The 24,809-nt window shown below is 39.1% G+C and overlaps 2 protein-coding genes across 2 annotated transcripts in view; one reads left to right on the top strand and one right to left on the bottom strand.

Annotated features, from left to right (window-relative positions):
- Positions 1-2,422: 2,422 nt before the first annotated feature.
- KLLN (killin, p53 regulated DNA replication inhibitor) lies at positions 2,423-4,999 on the bottom strand. The gene is given in 6 exon segments (XM_032430296.1): positions 2,423-2,723; positions 2,725-2,842; positions 2,844-3,064; positions 3,067-3,138; positions 4,499-4,673; positions 4,758-4,999. Coding segments are annotated over 6 exon segments (1,107 nt in total). The 3' UTR covers positions 2,423-2,444.
- The window catches only part of PTEN (phosphatase and tensin homolog), an 88,622-nt gene continuing 68,446 nt past the window's right edge, over positions 4,634-24,809 (top strand). Inside the window, exon 1 of the mRNA XM_032430413.1 lies at positions 4,634-5,231. Within this exon, the coding sequence (XP_032286304.1) occupies positions 5,153-5,231 (79 nt within the window). The 5' untranslated portion in view covers positions 4,634-5,152. The remainder of the gene's footprint in view (positions 5,232-24,809) is intronic.

Below are 24,809 nucleotides of genomic sequence, written 5' to 3'. Positions count from 1 at the left end.
ACTCTGAAAAACAAACTGAGGGTTCTAGAGGGGAGGGGGGTGGGAGGATGGGTTAGCCTGGTGATGGGTATTAAAGAGGGCACATTCTGCATGGAGTACTGGGTGTTATACGCAAACAATGAATCATGGAACACTACATCAAAAACTAATGATGTAATGTATGGTGATTAACATAACAATAATAAATTTTTTTTTAAATAAAAGAACAGCAATATTTGTAATTAGGATAAGTGAAATAAGGGGGAAAGCCTTGGACCCTTGGAAGAATAGTGTGGTTTAAATTCAAACCTATAATTATTATATTTTTCTATTCTGTATTATTTAGAAAACAGCGGTTAAACAGATAAAAATAGAAAAGATTGCTTAAAAATTAAAGCCATTGATTTAGATCTCTATTTGAAAGGTCAGTGTGTGGGAGATGAGAAAGGCATTACAGTGATCAGTGTTCAAGAAAAGACATTTTAGCAGCAGAACCTATAAAGAGCACATCAACTATTTATATCACCCACATCAAGTTGCTGGTCATTTCATTTATCAAAGAAAATAAAACTATTTTCTTTGGACATTCTTTGGGTGTAGTGACAATACAGTTTTGGAATCAGCTGTTAGAAACTATAATTAAAGCTGGTTTATCATGTTTACTAATTATTCTGCATAGAATTCTACATTATTCTGCATTAGTCTCCCTGAAGCTTTATATAATTCTGTCTTTATTACAAGCTTCTGTTTCTCCCTAGGGCAGTCTGAATCCAGACAGGTGAAGAATTGGAGTGCCTGGAAACCAGTATCTTGTAATATGTGTACAGCCAGTTGAACTTGAAAACAATATACAAATTTTAAACTTCCTGTACATTCGATAGAGTCAGCTATTTAGAGGTTTCAGCCCTACCACTTGGGTAAGGAGATCCCTTGGGTACAAGGAAGAAGTGAGGGAAAACAAAAATGGAAAACTGAAATTTCCTTCAGGAACCTATTTAACACTGGGGAGGGGAGGAGGTTTTTATTCAGTAATTCCTAATAACTACCTGATAGTACTCTCTGGTTGGCCAAACGTCTGTCAACATCCGTGATCCTTTCGTTCACTGCTAGAGAGAAGCAGAGGGAGCTCGTGTTCAGAGAAGCAGCAAAACTCATGTCCCATTTTCTTCCCTCTGCCAATGGAAGTGCTGTGGGTCAATCTCCTGTTCCAGCCCTTTAGTGTGGGTGGTGTGTGCCCTCTCTGCTCCACAAGAACTCTGTGCCATGGGAGTGGAAAAGCATCCTGTCTCCTCATGAACCCATTTCCTTCCCAGGAAGTGGATTTCAGAATAGGGTAGGCTGGGGGGGGGGGGGGGGGGGGGCGGCGGGAGGGCAGAGTAGGGCAGTGCTAATAGCAGGGACTCTGGAGACAAGATCAGCAACCTGAGAAACCCCACCAAGCAGTATTTGCTACTCAATGGAACACAGCTCAGTTTCTTACCATGAAGTCCAGTGGAATACCTACAAATCGGGGACTCCTTATCATTGGTTACTTATAAAATAAAGAAATCTCTGGCTTACCCTAGGCTGTGTGGGTAGGATTTTCATTTTTGGAAACCAAATGGAGGCCTTTCTCCTACTCTTTCCAGATTGTCCCCCCCACCTCCCCATTTCATTTTCCACTTGTGGCCTCTACCTCCCACAGGCTGACCAGGACCATGCACAAAAACAGCCTCCAATGAATATCAACACTGAAGATTCAGCAGGTTGCTAACTGCCGCAGGCCTATCTTAAAAAGGATAGTGTATACAAATGGAGCCTGGGAGATCTCTAAGAACACTGTAAATATCCCTGGTTTAATTAGTAGTGGTGGAATTAGGTAATGGCCTGTGGCTTCTAAGCAAGCCCTCTTGGGGTTTCTAGTCTTCAAGGGGCTGCCTGCAACCATGATGGGCTCATACACAGTCTTCTTTTTCAGACACCGAATAAATCCTTTTAGACCTTCCTAGGCACCTACTCACGATTACTGCAATACACATGCAAATTGATCCCATTCTCCCAGATCTAAAAAAAAAAAAAAGAAAAGAAAGAAAATGAGCCAGTGCCTCAGCCCAGGTCTCAACTCAGATTCTTGGACTCCAATTGTCTCCTTGAGTTCTACTTTCCAGGGGGAAAGAAAAGGAAGAAATTCCTAGATTCGTGTTGATTGGTGTTCATTCTCTTCAAGCAGAAAGTGGACAACTCGCTTTGCAGCTGATCAGTGTCAGGGTAAATGCGCTCCAGTTCTCAGAATTTCTGAACCAGCTCTCTCACAGGGATAGGTCAACAAATCGGGGCTGTTAGCCGACTTGACAGGTTTGCTCTGGGCTGATGGCCATTGACTAGGTTCTCCGACCAGATAAGTCGCTTGGCTGAGTCTACAGTAGGCGGGGCGCGCTCACCGGCTCAGGGGTAGTGACTGGAAGTTTGTTGCAACACTGGTGGATTCAAGCGGCGGGCTGCTGCTGCAGGAGATACCCTTTGCCCCGGGTGCACAGAACCAGAAAGGTTCGCCCCAAGGGGCAGGGCACTAGCGAGGGAGATGCCAGACCCCTGGGGCCCTTTTCCTTCTCCCACGGTTGGGAACGCGCACTGTTGGCCGAGTCGGAGCTCCAAGTCTCAAGTCTTGGCCGTTTCGCTGGCTCGGTAGGTAGCACGCGAATGGGTAGGAGCCGCTTGGGAGCTCTCCCTCCGAGGTCCGCGAGAAGCCGCGGCCGCGGCCAGCAATGCGGGGAGGTGGGGGCACGTGCTTGAAGGTGGGTGCTTGTGTAACCAGCTCCCCAGGCGCCAGCACCGACAGCGCTCGGGCCGGAGGCTCGTCGGAGCCTGTTTTTCCGCCGCGACCCGGAGGCTCGGGGTCCCGCTGCCGACACACGGCAGCGGGACCCCGGGCGAAGGACGCGAAGCACTTGCCTCCCGAGCCATCATAGGGGAGTGGGAATTTGGAAAGTTCCCCAACTAGGAACACACGTGACCTCCTCCTGAAAGTAGTTCCGACTGTGGCCCGCGTATCCTTCCACCGCCTTTTGAACCCTCCTCGGTCTCCCCGGCCCCGCCCACTCGCAGGGGCTGCCGCTTCCTACCGTCCCGTATTTCACAGTCGGGCCCGGGCAGCGCCGGCCGCCGGCGTGCGCAACCCGGCTCGGGGAGCGCGGAAGCCGGCCCGCGGCGATCCACCCGGCCGGGTTTTCACAGCGGCCCGAAAAGGGGCGGGGCGAGGCAGCCTCTGAGCCCCGAGCCGGAGTCCGACGCGGTGAACCGAGTTGGAGCCCCGAGGGGAGGGATGCTCAGCTCTCCAGGGGGAAATGCAGGGGGCTGCGGGGTGCGTCCCGTCCTCCGGGGTCCGCTTTCGGTGCAACGCGGGCAGTGGTCCTTGGGGACCTTAGACGTCCAGGGGCGATGTGCTCACACGCAGCGCGCTCGGCTGCGAGCTCTCATTTTTAGGGCGAAGGAGCCAAGCTGCTGGGGAAGCGGGAGGTGGGGCGGTGAGAAGGAGCCGGATGAGGTGATACACACGGAGACACAATAGGGGGTTGTTCTTTGTGCTAAGACTGACACCTTGAGGACACGGGCGGGGGGTGGACAGAGAGGTGGGCTTTCTCGGCAAAGGCGGCTGCAGGCGAGTCCGTGCGAACGACAGTGATCCCACAGCGGTGCAAAAGGAGGACGAGGCTGCGGGCCGGGCCGGGGAAATCTGGGGGCGGAGGCGGGGGGGGAGGGGCGCCCTCGCGGCGGGGACGGTCCCCGCGTTTCCCTGTCCCCCGACCAGCGCGAGTCACCTGGTCCTCCCCACCTGTGCACAGGTAACCTCAGACTCGAGTCAGCGACACCGCTCAGTGCACCCCTCAGCTCTCCCCTTCGGCTCTCCCTGTCCCCGACCGGGTTTCTGGGCACAGGCCGAGGCTTGGCTCGTTCTCCCCCCTTCAACTCCCGCACCACCCCCCCGCCCCGGCCCCGCGCTGCTGCAGAAGCGGCCGCGGCAAGTGCAGCTCCTGGCGGGCGCCTCGCACAAGCCCGAGCGAGCCCCGGGCGCTCCCACTGGGCATGCTCAGTGGCGCCCGCGGGCCAAGGGCTCGGCGCTCGCCCCCGGCGCTGCCGCCCCTGCCCCGCCGCGTCCCTCCCTCCCCCGGCGGGGTCTCGCCCGCCTCCCGCCTCCCCTCAGGCTCCCAGGCGCCGGGCTCCCGGCGCGGCGGCGGCGGCGGAGGGGGCGGGCGGGCCGGCGGGCGGTGATGTGGCGGGACTCTTTGTGCACTGCGGCAGGATACGCGCCGGGGCGCCGAGCCGCGGCTGCGCTCGGCTCTCTCCTCTCGGAAGCTGCAGCCATGATGGAAGTTTGAGAGTTGAGCCGCTGTGAGGCGAGGCCGGGCTCAGGCGAGGGAGATGAGAGACGGCGGCGGCCGCGGCCCAGAGCCCCTCTCAGCGCCCGTGAGCAGCCGCGGGGGCAGCGCCCTCGGGGAGCCGGCCGGCCGGCGGCGGCGGCAGCGGCGGCGTCGTCTCTCGCCTCGTCCTCGTCCTCTCTTCTAACCGTGCAGCCTCTCGCTCGGCTTCTCGTGCAAGGGACGGTGGAAGCCGCGGGCCCGGGCGGGAGCCGGCTGAGGCGCGGCGGCGGCGGCGGCGGCACCTCCCGCTCCTGGAGCGGGGGGGAGAAGCGGCGGCGGCGGCGGCGGCCGCGGCGGCTGCAGCTCCGGGGAGGGGGCCGGAGTCGCCTGTCACCATTTCCAGGGCTGGGGCCGCCGGAGAGTTGGTCTCTCCCCTCCTACTGCCTCCAACACGGCGGCGGCGGCGGCGGCACGTCCAGGGACCCGGGCCGGCTGTAAACCTCCCCTCCGCCGCCGCCGCACCCCCCCCGGCCCGGGCTCCGGAGGCCGCCGGCGGAGGCAGCGGCCGTGCCGAGGATTCTCCGTCTCCTTCCCGTCCCGCGGCCGCCGCGGCCAGGCCTCTGGCTGCTGAGGAGAAGCAGGCCCAGTCGCTGCAACCATCCAGCAGCCGCCGCAGCAGCCATTACCCGGCTGCGGTCCAGAGCCAGGCGGCGGCAGAGCGAGGGGCATCCGCTACCGCCAAGTCCAGAGCCATTTCCATCCTGCAGAAGAAGCCCCGCCACCAGCCGCTTCTGCCATCTCTCTCCTCCTTTTTCTTCAGCCACAGGCTCCCAGACATGACAGCCATCATCAAAGAGATCGTTAGCAGAAACAAAAGGAGATATCAAGAGGATGGATTCGACTTAGACTTGACCTGTATCCATTTCTGCCGCTGCCCCTCTTTGCCTTTCTGTCACTCTCTCTTAGAACGTGGGAGCACACGGAGGCGAGAGATTGCCGTAGTTTGGGTGACTATAGCAGCTAGCCTGCTCGCATTTCTAGATCGTGTCTGTCTGGTGTCTCTCTTGAATGCATCCAGCCTAGGGTGTGTTCGGCTACATGGAACTCTTGCCTGCTTGCAAGTGTCAAGGCACCGATTGGTTTCTGGTCTGCCGACGGGGTCTCTTCCGAAGGGCTATTGTCCGTTAATACAGAATACAGTACACGGGTGGTGGATTAGTGAGCTCGGTAATCCGGTCTGCTATATGAACAGAAGAGTAGACGCTTTGAGGTTGAGCATATTTCGATTAAATCTTGGCTTTTGGCCCTAGATCAAGGGTATAGATTAGATTAAAATGAAAATTAGTGTTGCACGTATGCATATTGCATCAGAATCTTGCAGTGATTGTTTTTAGTTTCCTGGGTTGCATTGATAGACTTTTTTTTTTTTTTTTTAATGTGACTTGTGAACTGATTTGCATAACTTTGGAAGCAGAATCATTTTCAGCATATATGGTGTTCATTGGAGGGCAAAAGGAGGTTTTTATATTTAAGCTAAGTTTAATTACAACTTTGGACTGCCTTTAGAAGTTTTGTAGTTTGAAATCAATAGTGTCATAGGTAATATACCTCCTAAGGCACTCTTACTAGATCTTTGTTAAATTCGCCTTTTTTTTTTCGTCCTGATGGGGTGATACAGGATAGGGCATGAAATTTGCAGCGCAGTAGTATTTTATATTCAGTGGTCTTGTCACATGTAATAGAATGTAGATTGACTGTTTTTTGATCCCAGATGATAATGTTGTGTAGGTTCTAAGGGTATTGTGTGCCGCAAATTGTGATTGCAGAGATTAAGCTTCAGTTCTTCCTTGAAATTTAAGTGTTACTGTGATGCCAGAATTGCTGCTCACCTAATTCAAGTTGCAGGTCCTCTGACACCTTTGGGGGTCCATTAATTGTACTCTTGACTTGTGTATAATGGCAAGTGTAATATACCAGCTCATAAACAGAAAGGCCTGCAAGAGGGGATTACCTCCAGCCTCAGATTGTGTAGGTATGTTAGCTGTTTTTCACCCAGTGTCTTAAATTTACTGACTCAGGTGGTTGAATAAACAGAAACCCAAGAATTGTAACAAGCGTGTCGTTTTGGTTGTCTAAAAGTTAGGCCTTTGTACCTCAAAAGATAGTGGTTATCGAAAGGCATTGATCTTTGCAGTTTCAGGTATAATGAACTGGTTTTGAGCAAGGATGGGGATAGAGCCCTCCTGGTTTGCAGAATGGGAAGTATCACAGACGATCCGAGTTCCTGGTAGGCCAATGTGTAAGGCATGAAAAAACAGAATTAAGTTGTTGGTCTGAGGTGCCTGAAGCATCTTATTAAGGCTGTTATTAAGACCAAAATTTTGGTGATGTGAATTATAACGCTGGACAATATTTAGTTAAAATTATGTAATTGCATAATAGAGTATTAATAAAAATTATGTCTTAGCAAATGTCAGTGAACATTTTGCCTAAAGGTTGAGTGGCGCTAGTGTCCATATGTCCTGCTAAAAACTGTGGGGAAGATTTGTTTTTTGAAGAAAATGTTTTATATCTGAAGAGGTTTTATTCCTTTGGATTATATAGCTGCACGTAAATGTGCACAACTAATTTTGCCCAACTGTTTGTTTTGAGATGAAGGTAAAAGTTACTGAAGAAGGAGCTCTATAACACACAAAACGTAAGTTTTCTGTTAAGTTAAGGATTAATATTTTAAAAGAATATTTAGAAGTTCTGGACTCTGCATTAATTGCAAAACTAGTCAGGCTGAACTTGACCTGCTTGCCTAGAAGGTAATTAATTATGGAAAAACTGATTTGTAATTTATTTCAAAAGCAATCTGCTGTTGGTGTGAACTGACATGTATAGGAGCAAATTGATTAAATGTTTAACTTTTTAAGAAAAGTCCCCATGCAGAAAAATGTCTATAATGCTGTTTGGTAGGTTGCTTTTATTATTCAGAGTACGTTTATACTATTTTTACTTTACCCATTTCCTTTAAAATTTAGTAGGGTTTTAAGTTTAAAATTATTCTACCAGGTTCTTTCACGTGAGTAGTGAGATGATTGCCAGTTCTCCTTTGATTTCAGAGGTGTGCCTCTGTATGTGAAATTTATGTGACTTAAAACTTTCTCTAACACTGTGCTTTTAGTTATGGTATACATAGAAAGCAGCATCAAATATTGCATCAAATGACTAGTAACACTTAATTTCTAGAGTTGTGGTTTTATTGAGCCAAATATTGATATAAAAAAAATGACTTAGGAAAAAGTCAGTGAAGGGCTCTTTTTTGATAGTTGCACTTCCAATAATTTTGATACACCAAAGCACTTTGGTTTACTTGGTTTCACTTTAGTGTTCTGTGTTTATTGTGGGGGGAAAATTAAAATGGCCATTGAAGATTTTGTCTCTGGCAGGTTGTAGTATCTGTTTCAGCAGCTAGCCTGTGAGAAGTTAAATTCCTTTATGAAAGTAGTAATTGGAGTATTTCTGTCTGATAAGAAAGATTAAGAATGTAGTGATTTCTCAGGAAAATTGACGATTATTTGCAAATTTTGCAATATTATTTGCAAAATTGAGTTCTAAAAATAATTTCTTGGTATCTTATTATTAGTCTGGAAAGTAGTGATGACCGTGAGACTATAAAAAATTTAGTGTCTTTAGATTTCATGGAAACTTTAAGTTTTGGTTGTATTTTTATTTTTTGATAAGTTTGCGTCTTTTCAGATGTTAACCATAGGGAGTATTTTTAACTTGTAGAGGGTACAGGGACTGTTGAAGTTAATTGTATTACCTTTTAAGATTAGTGATTACTGAAATGACCATATCGTGAGAGGTGTGTGTGTGTGTGTGTGTGTGTTTGTTTGTTTGTTTGTTTTTTTAAAGATTCTGTTCAAAATTTTTATTTTACCCTGTTTCATATCTGCTAAGTTGCATTTCTTTTCTGAACAACATGACCGGGCATCCTAATTGCTGTATAACAGTTTACAAACTTCATTTTCATAAAGGTCATTCAAGAATAAAGTGCATCTGAAAGGAGAATAATTTACAGTTTATCTGACTTAATATAAGGAAAAAGGGATTTTATTGCTGTGCATTGTAAAAGTTTGCCCAGTAGGGCAGTCATCTGCGGATTTACATCGCGTATCCTTCACTAAGTGAATATTACTTGAATAAACATCCTAAAATATGGTGACTTATAATCACCTTAGTTTAACATTTATTTTTAGAAACTGTGGAAAAAGAAAGATGCATCGGTGTTCCTTCCTTTTAAAATTTTAACGACATGAGAAAGGCAGCTATCGGTATTTTAGTGTTTGTGTGGAACAGTAGATCTGTTTTTTCCTAATAACCACTTAAATAAAACACACAAACTTCTTAATGTTAATTCTTATTATCACATGTTCTCATTTTGAGATTTGCCCCATTTGCTGTTTGTTCGTTTGATGATAACTTAATACTTTTTAATATTTTTTAAGCCACTTAAGTAATTACTTCAGTAACTTTTAATGGAGGAATACTTATGGGAAAATCAATGCACAAAGTTTCAGCATTAATTCACTCTCAGTAAACATTTTACTTTTAAATTTTGACCTCAGCCTTTTTTAGTAAGACAAATGTTTTTATATTAAAACAATGTATGTGAAATGGAGTTTGTAGAGAGAAATTTAGAAGTGTGCATGCACGTGATAGTTTTTCACTTACTTGAAGTGTTTGGTCTTGGTCGTGGTCCAAGGACTTAGCTCCTAGAAGCTGTGTTATTAATGATTGTATAAAACATTTATTTGATATCATATTTTTTTTCCTGTAGAGACCATGAGTTCTGAAGTTTTATTTTTATTTTGAGGAGCCCTCGCTCTTCCTTGCCTTTTTTTGTTAGATAAACTTTGATTTTAAGTGAAGTCAGTATTGGAGAATTCTTTTGTGACCTGAATTCATTAAGAAAATGTGTTAGAATTTGTTCTGAGGATAGTGACTTAAGACCTTTGTATCAACTTCTGAGGTAGGGGTCAGTAATGATTTCAGTAAATATTCAGTTCTGTTTTACAGTTGCTTTCTGTCTGGTAGCTTTGAAATTAATGCATTTGCTATCAGAGGTGTCAGTTATGTTGAGGTTAGACTGCATAACCTTAAGTTGGTAAGGATTTGCTGAGTGAAATGATATCCTTAATTGTTTTATAAAGGCCACTTACTGCCACATGCATTCTCTGCTAGGTGGTCAAAAGTGTTCTGGTCTGTCAATAATGATTGTCTTTCTAAGCATTGGATATATGCACCTACTAATGTAAAATACTTTCATTTGTCAGGAAAGGTGACTCTTCACCTATCCTCTAATTTTTTGAATTTTTTTTATTGGTTACAGAAAAGGTATTAGCAATTTGGTTCTTTTAAGGTAATTTGCACTGGAATAAAGGCTTTTGGAAAAAATATTAATGTAAGAAGAATAAACACTATTTAGGTGTGAATTAATTTAGAGGGGAAGTTTTAGTTCAGTTCAGTATAGTTAAGGCATATTCTGTTCATTTGCAGCAGTTTGCATTAAGAGGCAGGTGGACATCTTCAGGGTGTTAGATATACACTTGGTTGTACTGAGAATATTGAGAGATGGATACTGTGGCTGCACCTGACAGCAAAAGAATACTCTTACGCTGTACATAGTGTGGACAAGAAGACTGTTGACGTATTATATTTTAGGTGGTTATGCACTTTAATTGTCATCCATAGTCATCACTTCAGATATGGACAGTGAATCTAACATAGTGTGTGAATATTCTGTGTATATGTGTAAATAAGTACAAAGTTAGCAAACTATCATAATACTTCTGAAAAATGAGGTTACCTTGGTGGATATTTTTTTATCATTTTCACATAAGTTTAAATTTATTTTAAATGACATTAAAGTGTTGAGTATTAATTTTACCTACACACTGTGTGTACCTTGTTTCATTGTAGATGTTAGGGTGGCTGTGTAGGTTCTGGAGCCAGACATGCCTGTGATGGAATCCTGGCCCTCCCACTTAGCAGCTGGGTGACTTTGAGTAGGTTACTTACTCTTTCTCAAGCTGTTTCATCTGTAAAATTTATCTTAAAGAATAAATGAGATAATAGGAGTAATTCGCTTAGCATGCTACCTACCACAATGTAAATACTTACATGGTAACTGCTGCACTTAAAAATTGTAATTTCGGATTACCCATGTATGAGAAATTATTTGTATTTTCATTTATGGGAGGAGCAGTGATTGTAACTGAAGTTCCTCAGTTTTGGACATATTAGAATTTTAATTGTTTCAAACTACGAGTATTTTTTGAAATAGATATATTCCTTAAGGAGCTCTGAGTATAACATGTCTGTGATTTCATTGTTTCATCACAAATGGAATATAAAGGTCTGCTCACTCATACTGTTGACCAAAGAAAAATTAATCATGCTAATCAAAAAGTGTTTGCTTTAAGATATTGAAGTAAGATGAAAACTTCCTATTATTATTGCATAATTAAGTAGACGTTTTAAAATAAAAATTTGTTATAATAAATTTTCTTTAGTGTTAGAGATAGGTCAACTTAAATATCACATTTTATTCACAAAGAATAATCTTCTCAAAGAAAACTTTTAACGTATAATACAAAAGTTATGTCACTGTTCATCCATAAAGGTGTATAAGCGTATCTTTTTAAGTTCGTTTTTGGGAGAGATATGCAACTTTGAGTGCCAAGTTACACTTACTACAATTTACACTTAATGTAATCTGACAATGCATTCATATAACATAGGAATTTTAATTTGGTGTTAAACCTTTGTATTATTGCATCCCATTTTCAGATTTGATCAAGAGTCTCAATATAATTTTAGGCCTTGGAAATGGGAAGAAAACTAAAGGATTTTTTTTTTCTTCATTCATTCTTGCCAGGTATGGAGAAGGATGGAATAAGCTTGAGACTTACCTGGTCAGGGCTGTTTTGTGTGCATAGGGATGATTCTTTTTTTTCCTTTGCCTTTGCTGGTCTCCTAGCTGTCTCCCAGTACTGTCAGTAGTGAAGCTCTTGATTTCCAGTGAGTTTTTTTGCTTGTTTATTTGTTTCTCATTGCAGGATGAATGGTGTTCTGTCTCATTATATATGTGGCTATCTGGTGATGTGATTTTTAGGTATTTTGTTATGTGTTGTATAAACTAGCTGTATTTTTGGTCTAAGTCTCCGTTGTAGAATTGAACATTTTGACAATTGAGTGGTCTAAAACTCTCTTTCCTACCACATGCCATCTATGTGCTACCCAAAACTTAGTTGATTTAATATTATTAAGACTCTTCAGAATAGTTTTAAATTTTATTTCCTTTGATTTTTGTAGATTTTTCAAGCTAAAATACCAGGTTTTCTTCTTTACTAGTAATTGCAAGGGTTGTATTCTGCCAATTTTGTATGTTTAATATTTTTGACCTTTAAAAAAGAGTATCTAATTGCTTAAGGTGTTATGAAATGCATTGTGATTTGAATCACATATTCTTTAAATCAGATGTATTCTTTTTTTTTTTTTTTTTAAAGATTTTATTTATTTATTTGAGAGAGAGAGAATGAGAGACAGAGAGCATGAGAGGGAGGAGGGTCAGAGGGAGAAGCAGACTCCCTGCCGAGCAGGGAGCCTGATGCGGGACTCGATCCCGGGACTCCAGGATCATGACCTGAGCCGAAGGCAGTCGCTTAACCAACTGAGCCACCCAGGCGTCCCTAAATCAGATGTATTCTTGAAGTGATTTATAAATAGAGCATACATGTTCAAAGTTGCAAACAACTCTGCTTTAAAATGTATGCAGTTTTTTTTTCCGTTTAAAATTCCTTTGCTCTCACGAATTAGTGAGACTTCTTTTTGAGTATTCTAGTCATTCTGAACTGATTGGAGATAAATAGAGCTGAAAACTTTTTTCTACTTTTTTTTTTTTTAAAGATTTTATTTATTTATTTGAGAGAGAGAATGAGAGAGAGCACATGAGGGGGGGAGGGTCAGAGGGAGAAGCAGACTCCCTGCCGAGCAGGGAGCCCGATGTGGGACTCGATCCAGGGACTCCAGGATCATGACCTGAGCCGAAGGCAGTCGCTTAACCAACTGAGCCACCCAGGCGCCCCTTTTTTCTACTTTTAAAGTGAAGTTTGGGGGATGTTAACTAAGCTTGATTTTTAGGTGTTTATTTTTAAAATGTGTACTTATGAATTACTTTGTTCTGAGTCTTTTAGAGATCAAATGGAATGCTTGAGCTTTTTCGGTTGTATTTTTTCAAAATGTGAAAACTGTTTTGCCAGGCTTTATTTAGCCATGATGTAAAATTTATTTAACATTCTTAATCATTCATGAAATATGAAATAAGAGAAAAATGAGGACTTGAGTCAGAAGAGTTTTTTTTTTTTTCCTGTTTAATTAATGTAGTGGAGTTAGCTGGCATATATCCTAACAGTGTCTTATATTTGTTTAGTGTGTGTGTGTTTTTTTTTTTTTTTGTAACAAAGCCTTTTCTTAATCTTTAGCTCATTTGGTTTTGCGTAGAAGAAAAAAAGCCTAAAAGATAGAACAAGTACTACTGTCTGTCCTTTTTTTTTTTTTTCTTTTGTGGTATAGGAATCATAGCTCCAATAAGAATCAGTAACTTGTTAAGGGCTAGTAGAGATTGAGTCCAAAGAAGGATGTAGGGTTTTTAGGCACTTGGTGTAGTATTTTCCCCATTATATCAGTGGTTCTCAAACTTTAAAGGGCATCAGAATAACCTGGAGGACTTGTTAAACCATAGATTACATATCCCATCCTGAGAATTTGTAATTCATTAGGTCTGGGTTGGGGCATGAGAATTTGCATTTGTAACAAGTTCTCAAGTGATGCTGATGCTGGTGATCTGGGGATCACGCTTTGTGAACCACTGGATTATGTTATCTTCAGTCAAACAAATCCTTAATGTGTTATTTCCTTTAGGTTAATAGAATTTATATATACATTATCTCATTTGATCTGTAAACCCTAAATAACTCAATATGGCAAATATTATTCTGATGATGTAGATGAGGCAGTAAGTTTAGAAAAGCAGCATGGTGGGGTAGACAGAGCATGGACTTGGGAGTGAGTTAAAGTCTAGCTTAACTCCTTGCTCAACCTCGTATCAGTTGTATAATAAAAGATACACTGCTTAACGTTAGTGAACCCTTTTTTCCACATATCTAACATGTTGGTAAAAATCCTCATAGGGTAGTTTTTAGGTTTGTTAGAAGTATAGGTGAGATGTTTTCCGAATATTGGTTGCCAACTGGGAGTGACCTCCTCCCACCTTGTCTGGGCATTTGGCAGTGTCTGGAGACATTTTTGGTGGTCACAGCTGGGAGATCAATGTGGGAGGGATGCTCTGGTAGAGCCCAGGGATGCTGCTATACATCCTATAGTGTACAGGGCAGTCCTTCCCACAACAAAGAATTATCTGGCCCAAATTGTCAAGAATGTGAGGTTGAGAAACTCTATTATAATTTTTTTTTAAAGATTTTATTTGTCAGAGAGAGAGCACAAGCAGGGGGTTTGGCAGGCAGAGGGAGAAGTAGACTCCCCGCTGAGCAAGGAGCCTGATGTGTGGGACTCGAGACCAGGACCTTGGGATCATGACCTGAGCCGAAGGCAGACGCTTAACCGACTGAGGCACCCAGGCATCCCAAGAAACTCTACTTAAAGGTATAAAGTGTCTGGTACATAGTAATAAGGGAAGTATAATATTTGATAAAAGTCAGTACCTTTGCCTCTAGGATGTGGTTCTTAAGAAGGTCAGTTTGTTAATACATGATGGAGCGAGGCTTTTAACATCTAGGTTTTCTGACTGCTGCTAGGCCAACATTCTTTATAATAGGAACTTTGTCCAAAAAAGATATCACTGGTAACCAAAACGGCTTATGTGTTATTTGGCTGGTAGTGAAAGTGTTGCTTTGAACTTCTTTTAGAAAAGGCTGAAGATGTTTTCAATAAGTGTGTAAGTGTAAAGCACCTTCAGAGGTATGTAGAAGGATGTTACTTAGAACTGCTCTAACAGGATGGATATGCTTTATTTAAAAAAAAAACAACACAACTTTTTTTTCACTTTTATATTGGTAATAGTTTTTAAAGTAATCTTTAGCTTGTTTCCTTTAATTATGTAGTTGTTGAGAGATACTTTGCCCCCAGTGTACTTGTTTTTTGTTGTTTAATGCATTTTTTTAGTCTTACACTTTATTCTAAAGCTGCTTTGTTATACTCAGATCTGGTGGAGTTAAATGTGTTGATGTAAAATGGCAAATTTCTGACAAGTTATAAAAAACTTCTATCTTTCCAGATAAAGTAGGGCTGACTCTAAGGTTCTCTGATGTATGTGTTACATTCTTTTCTAGATCCTAACTTTGCTGTGTCAGCCTGTTGAATTGAAGTGCTTTATTTATCTAATTTAAAAACTTGCATTAATGTGAAGTTTTTAAAAAAATTTAGGACGGAGCTTTAGATTAGTTCAGAGATGAGAAAATGTCAGGGGAGTAGCTTAGTGGATTCTGAATTTTGTTTTGTTTTTAGGGCAAACGTAATTACGAAAGTGTTCTAGGAATAGATTGTTTACTGTGATTTTTTTTTTTCTGTTTGCTTGATTTTATAATTTACTTTGCCTCTCACTTTGCACAAGCAGAATAAAATATCAGGCCTATCTTAAAAATTCTTATGAAATTTAAGTTTTGACTCAGTGTTGTGATTTCTTTTTGAAATTATAGGAGATATCCAGAGATACTGATAAATATTTTAAAACCAGAACTGCTAATTATATGATAGCTTCAAATTTGTTAAGAAAAACAGATGGCATTTATTGCTGTAATTTAATTGAGTAAGGCTTATGGTATTTATTTCAGTATATAAATAATAGACTTCATTTGCTTGCTATACTTAAGAAAATTTCTTTTAAAAAATTTGTTTTATACAAATACAACCAAAGAGAATTTTTTAAAAGTGCCTATTCTACTTTTCTGATACTTCATATTTCCTACTAGCTCCTAGTTTTGTTCCTATGCATCTAGTTTAAAATGTAGTTCATCGTAGTGAACGTAAAAGGTGTTTGTGCATTTTTAAATAGTTTCCAGAACCCCTCATAATTGCCTTAGTTATTTTAAATGGTGAAGTATCAGAAATAGTTGTTTCCCTGTAGTTTGATCTATGTATGATACATACCTAGTTGGTGCTAATGAAAACAAAGTAATGGTAAAAATTCTTTGTGAATGTATGCATGTATGTTTTTTGAAAACTGAAGAAGCAATCTGACATCTGGATAGTTTTCATGGACTAGTTGTCAGAAATTTATGTAAAATAAATATCAGTACACTGAAAGTGTGATGCAGTTTTGCATATCTAGTTTCTGTTCATCCTGATCAGGATTATAGGTAATACTGTAAAATACACTCAGGTGCTGGTTATTAAGGCTATTTGGATTCTTTTTAATACTGAAAAGGTCACACAGATTGTGATTATTGTGCAGTGTCCAAGAACTAAGGCTTGCCATCTGTTACTCAACTATAGGAAAAAGTTAAGATAATCTAGTGATATGAGTGGTTTTGACATTTCTGTTTTTTGGAATCATCTATGATAGTCTTTAAAGACTAATATCAAGTTTTAAGCTTTTGCAATAATAAAACTTAGTGGTTATGCTAGTGTTTATATTTTTCTTCTAAAATGCAAAGATACTGGTTGAGAACTAAAGTTTATGTAATGGAAGTCTGGCTTTTAGTCATTTAGTTTTACAAGATTATTTGGATATTTAAGTGGAAACATCATGTTTTAACTTGAGATATTAAGTTATATGAGATTTTGGTATTTTTAAACTGTAGTCTTCCTAACAGTTGGCATATAGGAATTCATTATCATAGAACTTCATCAGGGAACTGATTTAATATGTATTCCTTAGCTATTTGCTTTAAATATTTTTCAGGTCCTCTGCTTTCCTGTACAACTCAATTCTTGTCTTTCTGCTAGTAAATGAGTTTCCCCATTTGAAATTTTGCTTTTTCATTTTAAGCCACTGTATGTAAGTTGTTTCTGTAACATAATTCCTTTTCATCCCCCAAAGAACTGGGTGTTGCCAGGTTGCATAGATGTCTTTAAAATTGCATATTCGACTTAATAGGGTCTGATTAGTTTTAATCTACTTCGTTTTATTTATTATATTGACTTTTTTATTGAGAAGTTTGTTATTATGCCAAATGATTAATATGATCAGGCATAATTTTTCAGTTTAGATAGGATTTTGAATTTATGTTCTCACATCTGACTTTGTGTTTAGGGCCTCTATTTTTTGTGTAAGAAACGTCTTGCCAATTTCAAATTCATGTCTGACGAAAGTAGATTGTTTTACTAGCATCACTTTATAGAATTTGTTCAGGTCTGAACTCGAGACCATGAAAAGAAGGGTGCCTTTTGGGATAGACAGATAATGTGTACATAAATTCTCTCTCTTACATTAAGTGAGGCAGCACATATGTAGGTGAGATTTTTATCCAAATACTAAAAGTCTTTACCTGTTTTGTTTACCTATTAGTATTTAAAGGGTGTGAGGTGTTAAGAGCTCCTTTCCCTTGTTTTCATTTCTGTCCCTCCCATCTAACTGTTGGTATTTTTGTTTTTCTATATGTTGAACTTTTATGTTTTTAAAAAGTTTGTTTATTGGTTGACAGAGTTGACTCCTTAGTTTTATCATTCAAATTTCAGCTTAATTATTTTCCAAGATTTTAGTATGTTCTCCTTTGCATGTGAAGATTCCACAACTAATTGTGATCAGTAATTGTGCTTTTTTTCCCCAGTTGTAATAATTGGATTTATACTAAAATGATACTGCTTCAGGAATAAGCATTTATGGGTAGCTGACTAAAATTAAGAGTATTACCTTTTCAAACCAAGCAAGGTAGACTTGCTCTCATATTCTTTAGTATATTTAAAAATTGCATATTATTAAAATTTAAAATATGAATTTTGACTAGTATTTTAGTATATGTAATTTCAGGGTTTTTTTTTATAATCCACTTATTCAAGTGGTTATAAAGTTGATATAATGATAAAAATGCCCTCAGTGGGAATATGAATCATATTTTTCAGTATTAGAACAAGGCAGTTATAATAAAATCAGTAATATGATTCTTACTAATGTAGTAATGAATGCCAATATGTGTGCCTTCATATTTTAAAATAGACCTGTATTTCAAGTTTATATTATTCTTATCCAGGATTAAAATACAGCAGTTAGGCAAAACTATTTTTGCCATTTGGGAAAAAAAAAAAAAAAAAGCTAGTCATTTCTAAAAGATTTCCTGGCTTAGATATAAAATAAAGAGACCTGGTTTTATTATATTAAAGCCAAATATAAAATGAAGCAGTCTAGCACACACTTGTTTGGAGCTTTCTTCCATTAAAATGGTTCGAATTAGCAGTGCTTTCATTGAAAGGTAAATTTGATTGTTAGAAGTAAATTTAAAAATTTTACAGTTTTAGCTTAATTAGTAGGAAAATGAAAACCCACTTGCTGGAGAAAAATTTTGTATTAGAACTTTTTTTTCTTAGTACCTTGTGTGTGTAGTAGTTTTCGAATATTAGGAAATTAGTGCATGGCTGTATCTAAAAGATCAGTACAGTTGGAAATGTTGGAATCTGTTATTTATTTTTTTGAATGCAGTTTACTAATACTGAGTGAATTTGCACTAAATACTGCTAGGCCTTTGTTCTCAAACTATTGATACATCCCTTGTCATCTTCTCTGTCTTACCTGTATGAATGTCTTTTTGTCTGTAAAAATTAATGGGCTTAGGGAGCAGTCCAAACCTAGTGTTTTGGACGGTTATCTCTGGTAAAATAAATGATTAAAAAGCTTGGCTTTTATAATGAAATGAACTACAGAAGTAACATAAACCTAACACTGAATATAAAGATTAGAGCATAAAAGATACACTCTTATGTACTTTATAGTAATGCTGGATCAGTGTTATAATTTTAACTTTTCTTATTTTTCATATACTTTATTATGATTTTGCTGTAGAAAATTAGAGTTAGCATTTGGCTTAGTTCAGGTATATAATGCTGACAAGTATGTCTAATGCATGTTGAACCGACGATTTTTCTGAAAGTTGTTTTGTAAGTTAAACCATATTTTATTTGATTTGTCATTGGTGGTGAGTCTTAGATGTTTGTTAGTGGGAGCAGAACCATGGGGGTGGGGTGGGGTGTGCGTGTGTGTATTTTAACAGCAGCAGAGTTCTGAAACAGGAAATCAGCCTTATCGTATTCATCCAGAGACCTAGGAAGAAGGTAATTGTTTCTTATGCTCGTTAAAACCAGTTAGTTGGGCAACTTAAATTTTTAGGGGTTCACTGATGTAGGTTTGAACAGTTGTAGATACATTATTTCATAACAGCTGTGAAGAAAAATTGATTAAATTTGTTGAGGGGAATAATCCTTCAGCTAATACACAAAAAAATTGTACTTTGGATTTTAGAGTATTTCTAGCATTATCAGTGACTTGATAAGATATTTTTCTGTGGTTCTCATTTGCTTACATTTAAATGAAGTTCAGAGGGCCTTGATTGTTCCTTTAAAAAGTATTTGTTTAAAACTGTGTAATCTTCAATTTAAACAATAGGAAAAGTTAATTCTATGTCAGGTATTTGTCATTGGAAATTATCTTTCCCTCTTTGTTAATGTACATATGCTCATAATTATATACTTAGGTATTTGTTCACAATTTAATTTTTATCTGTCAGTGGGTACTTGTCATTTTTAAAGCTATATAGTTAACATTTCTTCGGGCTAAATATCATGCATTGCTTACTGTGCTGTGTTAGGATTATTTCCATTTCTTTCCTTTATAAGCAGCACTCTTGTGGATATCTTTGTCTAGTTTACTTTGTTTTCTTAGAGTGCATTGTTAGAGTGGGGTTTCTGGAATAAAAGGTAAAACAGTTTCATAGCTCTTTGTTACAAATTGCGGATTTCTTGCCAAATGAACCAATTTATCTATTGCTACTAAGTAGAAGAATTACTAGCAATTCTTGATGTTACCTTTGAAGAATGTGATATTTTCCTTTAGAAAGTAAAGATGTAAGGGCGCCTGGCTGGCTCAGTTGGTAGAGCATGGGACCCTTAAACTCAGGGTTATGAGTTCAAGCCCCACGCTGGGCATGGAGCCTACTTAAAACAAACAAACAAACAAAACAGCAAAAAGAAGAACTCTAGAAAGTGAGATCGAAACTTCATTTCAAAGCAAAAATATGTGTAAACTTTTCTGTCAAGGCAAGTTGGTATAATGTAACAATTTGAGAGAAAGTTGTGAGGTCCTAATTGTTTGGAGGAGTAGAAAGCTCCAGTAGAGCTCATAAATTACTTGGCAGTCAGTTTTCCTTTCTGGTTTGGCACTATGGGCAGTTAATTTAGAAGTGTTAAAAGGAACCTAAAATTTATGCTAAAGCGAATTTAAGTGAATATATTGGAATTATTTTCGTTTATAATTTGTGTATAAAAACATCATATTGAGTTGCCTTGTAATGAGACATTTAAACTAAAATTAAATAACAAGACATTTCTAGCCCATGCAACCTCAAATCATAACAACTTCTTATTACAATTATAATAGCCCTTTGCAGTTTATAGATTTAAAGATATGTCCAGATACCTCATTTGATCCTTAAAACAATCAGTAAAGAAGTTACAGCAGGTGTTAGGATCATTATTTTGCAGAAAAAAGAAACAAAAATATTTGAGGCCCAGAGATTTAGTAACTTACCTGCAGTCATAGGCTTTTAAGTTGCAAAGCTCAGAATGGAACTTTGGTCTTCTATATATTAGATGGCATTATGCGTTAAATATTTTAGTGCAGGGCCTGGCACCTAGGAAATATTTAAATGTTCCTTTGTCCTGTGCTGTTTCTGATCACTATACTTTATTCTTAAAAAACTCCCCATTTTTTGGAGCATTCTTTCTTTTAATATTTCTGTAGTTCAAGCTTTGGTACTTATGTACCCTTTTCACATTAGAAAATAAGATTTTAGGCTGCATTAATTTGCTCTGTACAGGAATGATTATATGCTTTATGTGTTAGGACAAATTGTTCTCAAATAATGAGTAATTAGCACTTTATCAGCTGGAAAATTCAGCAAACTCCTATTTCTGCTTTCCTACCAATATGAATCTTCAATTTAGAAACCAGATACAAACATTTTACACATTTAATAGAGAAAAATAAAATCTAGTAAGAAATATAAAATCTTTCATTAAATGAGACTCTCATATAAGTGTATGCGAGTGGCAGTTATTTAAAGCATAATTTGATTAGTAAAGTTGATAATATGGATATAACTGTGACATACATGGAAACTATTGGTTAAATTTAAACTTGTTAAAATTTGTTGGAAAAAAAATGTAGACCTGATGTAGCTTATGAATCAGTGGCTAAATTTTTTTTCCTCTCACCTGATCCTTAAGCATCTGTTGGTTGATAGCACTGACAGAAAGCAGGGGAAAAGCTCCAGAAATTCCTGGAAAATAGAATTAAATGGTGAAGTCCTGGTATTTGCTAATTAGCTTTCGATTCTTCTTGTTTTCTGTTGTTAGTGACTTTATTCCTTCACTCCTGCCGATTTAGCTTAGGGTCCATCCCTCTCGTGAGCCAGGCAACTTCAGATTTGCTTTTGATGCTTTTTGATCACTACCTCTGTAAATCTGTGTGTCACTTTCTATTTGCCATTCGTGTTCCATGTATGTTACAGCTTTATATTGTTAACTTCCAGCTAACTAGAATTTTTAAAATAGCTTATATGTGATCTGTGGAAATAATTTTTCTTAATTATGGCAGGAAAAAAGTGTTACTGGTTTGAATACCAGTACTGTATACTGGTATTTTAGTTTATAAGTTGTTTGGGGATAAGTGTATCTATGTATTATGTTGAGTAGTACTACAAAGAAACTTCAGGACTGCTTTATTTTCAATAATTATACTTAAAATAAGACTGCCTCTATTCAGGAACACATATGATAAGGCCTAAGGAGCTATTTTTGGTTATTATTCTCTATTTGAAAATTCTGGCTAAATTTGTAGTGTAAACCACATTAATTTAGGTTCAAGTAAAATTTTGAGACAAGGTAAATATGAAATCTCAGCTCACATGTTGTTTTTCTAAAGGCGTTTTGTTAATTCGGTGTAACTTAGAACATACTTCGTGTTTTAAGTCAGGATTGGATGCTTAGAACAACCAATAAAAATTTATTTAGTTCATATAGTAGCCACATTATTTTATAGTAGGTCAGTTATATTATTGGTGAAATTGACTTCTGTGGACAGGCTTTAGAACTTAATTACCATTTATTATTTTCTTTCTCGTGGTCAGTATTCTGTGGTTGAGGTGGGATTGTTGCAGCACTTGAATCAAGACTGTCCATCATAATATATATGAGTATCAGAACTCATCAACAAATCACTTAAGACCTTATATTTTATTGTATGTAAATTATACCTTAATTAAAACAAGTTGAACATGTTGGCTCCAAGGTGGGGCGAAAGTCATGTATGTAGTCTGCTGACGTGTGTTGCGCCTGCAGATCTCTGGTAGTGGTGGCTATCCAGCTGAGGCCTGACAGAAGGTGCGACGCACGCACGGGTGCATTTCTTCTCCCTCTCTACTTACTGCATGTAGTCACTGATAACATGGGGAAAGAAGGCTTTTGTTTTCCTCCCTTTGGGAAATTTGGGAATATTTTACATTTGTTCTTAAGTTAAATACTTAAAAGGCAAATTGATATAGTCAAGATTTCAAACAGTTAAGGTTTCTGTTAGGCTTTGATGCTCTTTAGAAGGATTAGGTTATTCAATTGTCAGTGTCACTGGAAAAAAAAACCCAGATAGTTACAGTGAGCCCTTATGGTCTAGGTCTGTCGCATTTGTTCAACTGATAGACAACTGTCACTCTGTTCTAGTTGTTTTCCATATATTAATGCATTTAATCCTTATCACAACCCTATGTGATAAGTACTTTTACTAGTCCCATTTTACACAGGGAACTGAAGATAGGTAACTTGCAAAAGATTACTTAGTAAGTGAAGATAGAGTTCAAATCCAGGCAGCTTGGCTCTGGAGCGTATGTTCTTTTTGTAGATCACTAGATGGCAAAAATATTTGGCTTCCTTCAGTGACCTAGTTAGTATAATTCTTTATGCGCAGCATTTGTAAGTCGTTAGGTAAGATTTCATATTAAACCCTCTACTTGTTATTCAAAAGTATATCCGGTAAGTGCAGGTTAAGGCTGTTCTGTATTAGAAATCATATATATAGTTTTCTCAGTTATTTTTATTTGGTTTAAATTGTCTAAAAAAGTATGTCAGAAATTTTAACATTGGGAAGCAAAAAAGTCATATTAGAAAGACATGTATTGGTGTAATGCTTGGCGTAAGAAATATTTGTCTTACAATTTAGTACTCATTAATTGCTGACATCAGTTTTGGAAATGCCAGTGATTTTTGTATTGTCTTTTAGAAGATTTTCCGTTTTAACATTTGATTAGTAGATTCACTTTCATTTGAACTTGCTTCCTTTGAAAATTTTATATATATATATTTTTTTTCTAAAGATTTTATTTATTTGACAGAGAGAGACACAGCGAGAGAGGGAACACAAGCAGGGGGGAGTGGGAGAGGGAGAAGCAGGCCTCCCGCTGAGCAGGGATCCCGATGTGGGGCTCGATCCCAGGACCCCGGGATCATGACCTGAGCTGAAAGCAGATGCTTAATGACTGAGCCACCCAGGCGCCCCGAAAATTTTATATTTTTATTATTGATTTGGAAATACAGGAAATCTTAATCTTTTATGAGGCAGCATGGTATTAGAAGCCTGGCTTTGGGTTATGTACCTAACTGGTTTGAATCATAACTCAGTACTTACTGGCTGTGGAACTTAGTGCAAATTACTCAGTCTTTTTGACCCTCAATTTTGTCATTCATGAAATGGGACTGTTACTCTGTAGGGTCATTAAGATTAAATGGGAATGTATTTCCCGTACTGTGGCACATGTTCTCTGCATCTTTCTAACTTATGATGGATGCTAAAGTCTTGGGTAAAATCTCAAACTATGAATAAGGAAGGTGAGAATCTTGGAAAGTGAAATCTTCAAAAGACTGAATGCCTAGATTCTATGTAAAAGAAGGATTGGATTGTTGCTCTGTAAACAGAGACCACCACGCTGATTCTGGCCTTTGTCTCCTAAGGATGCCACAGCATCCTTAAAACTAAATCCAGGCTTCTGTCCTGCTTTCTCCATACAGCTCAGTGTCTGTGAACTGCACTGGATTGCTTCCTTTTCCCCGATGTTGTATGTATTTCCATATCCCTGTTCTGTCCTCTGCTTGCAGTGTTCTAATTGCTCTTGTTTGTTCTTCTGTCTACTGATGTCTGACTTTATTTCTTAAGGATTATCTAACATATCACCTACTTTGTGAAGCTTTATCTGTGTCCCTGCAGAATTAATCCCTCTCTCTGTATCTCTTAAAATATCTTGGTCTTATATTCAGTAGAGCCTGTGGCACCGTTGCACGTCCGTGTGTCTGTCTTCCCTGATAGAGTGGGGACTCTTGCAGTGCGGTAGTCTGCTTACTTAACCTCTGCTCTCAGTGCCCCTTGCACAGAATGTTCACTATGTGTTTGAATAATTAAGTGAATGAAAGAGGGGGCCAACTGAGTTTACTTTGAGTATATAACCTCCCCATTTATGTATAGGGACAAATGGTTTTGTTTAAGTAAGTTAACCAAGTCCTGTGCAACCGTATTTACTTTATTAGTTAGTATTCATAGTGCAAGGATACATTTGCCTTTAGTCCTGGTTAAAATGACTGCATTTCAGGGGACTTTGTACTACTGTGCTTTTCTGTAAGGCTAAAAATCTTACTATTATCTTCACTGAAATTAAGGATCCAGCTGGAAAGTTTGTTAGTAGCAGTAATTATTATTTCTTTGAATAAAAAATATTTTTCTGTTGCATTGCTCAGAAAATTTCAATTTATATTTTTGACTGGCATCTATTTATAATTTTTAGGTAGGAATTCTGGATTGGTGGCATCTGCCACTGCTTTGGGTCCCACGGCTGCCTCATTTGTTTTCTGAGTGTGTTCCCAAGACAGCGTCACAAAGTAAAGTTTATTCACCTTCAAGAATTAATATTGCTACAGGCTTGATTTGAGCCTCCAGTCTCTTTTTTTTTTTTTTCTCATGAGTGGACATAATACCTAAAACATTTTGATAATTGAACATAGCTCTTTGAATTGAGCTATGTTTTTAGGTGGAACTACTTATGTGAGAATAATAGATGACGGCAATTATTTGTAATGTTAAAAATGATAATCCTGATGGTTTTGGAGCCACTGTAGTAAAAGAACCCTTTGAGGTTGGGGGTGAATTTTTATATTCTTAAAGTGACAAAAATTGCCATG

This window comes from Phoca vitulina, unplaced genomic scaffold (assembly GCF_004348235.1).
Source record: "Phoca vitulina isolate PV1807 unplaced genomic scaffold, GSC_HSeal_1.0 scaffold43, whole genome shotgun sequence".
NCBI lineage: Eukaryota > Metazoa > Chordata > Mammalia > Carnivora > Phocidae > Phoca > Phoca vitulina.
Note: the sequence above shows the minus strand (reverse complement) of the source record. Positions and strands in the feature narration are given on the sequence as shown.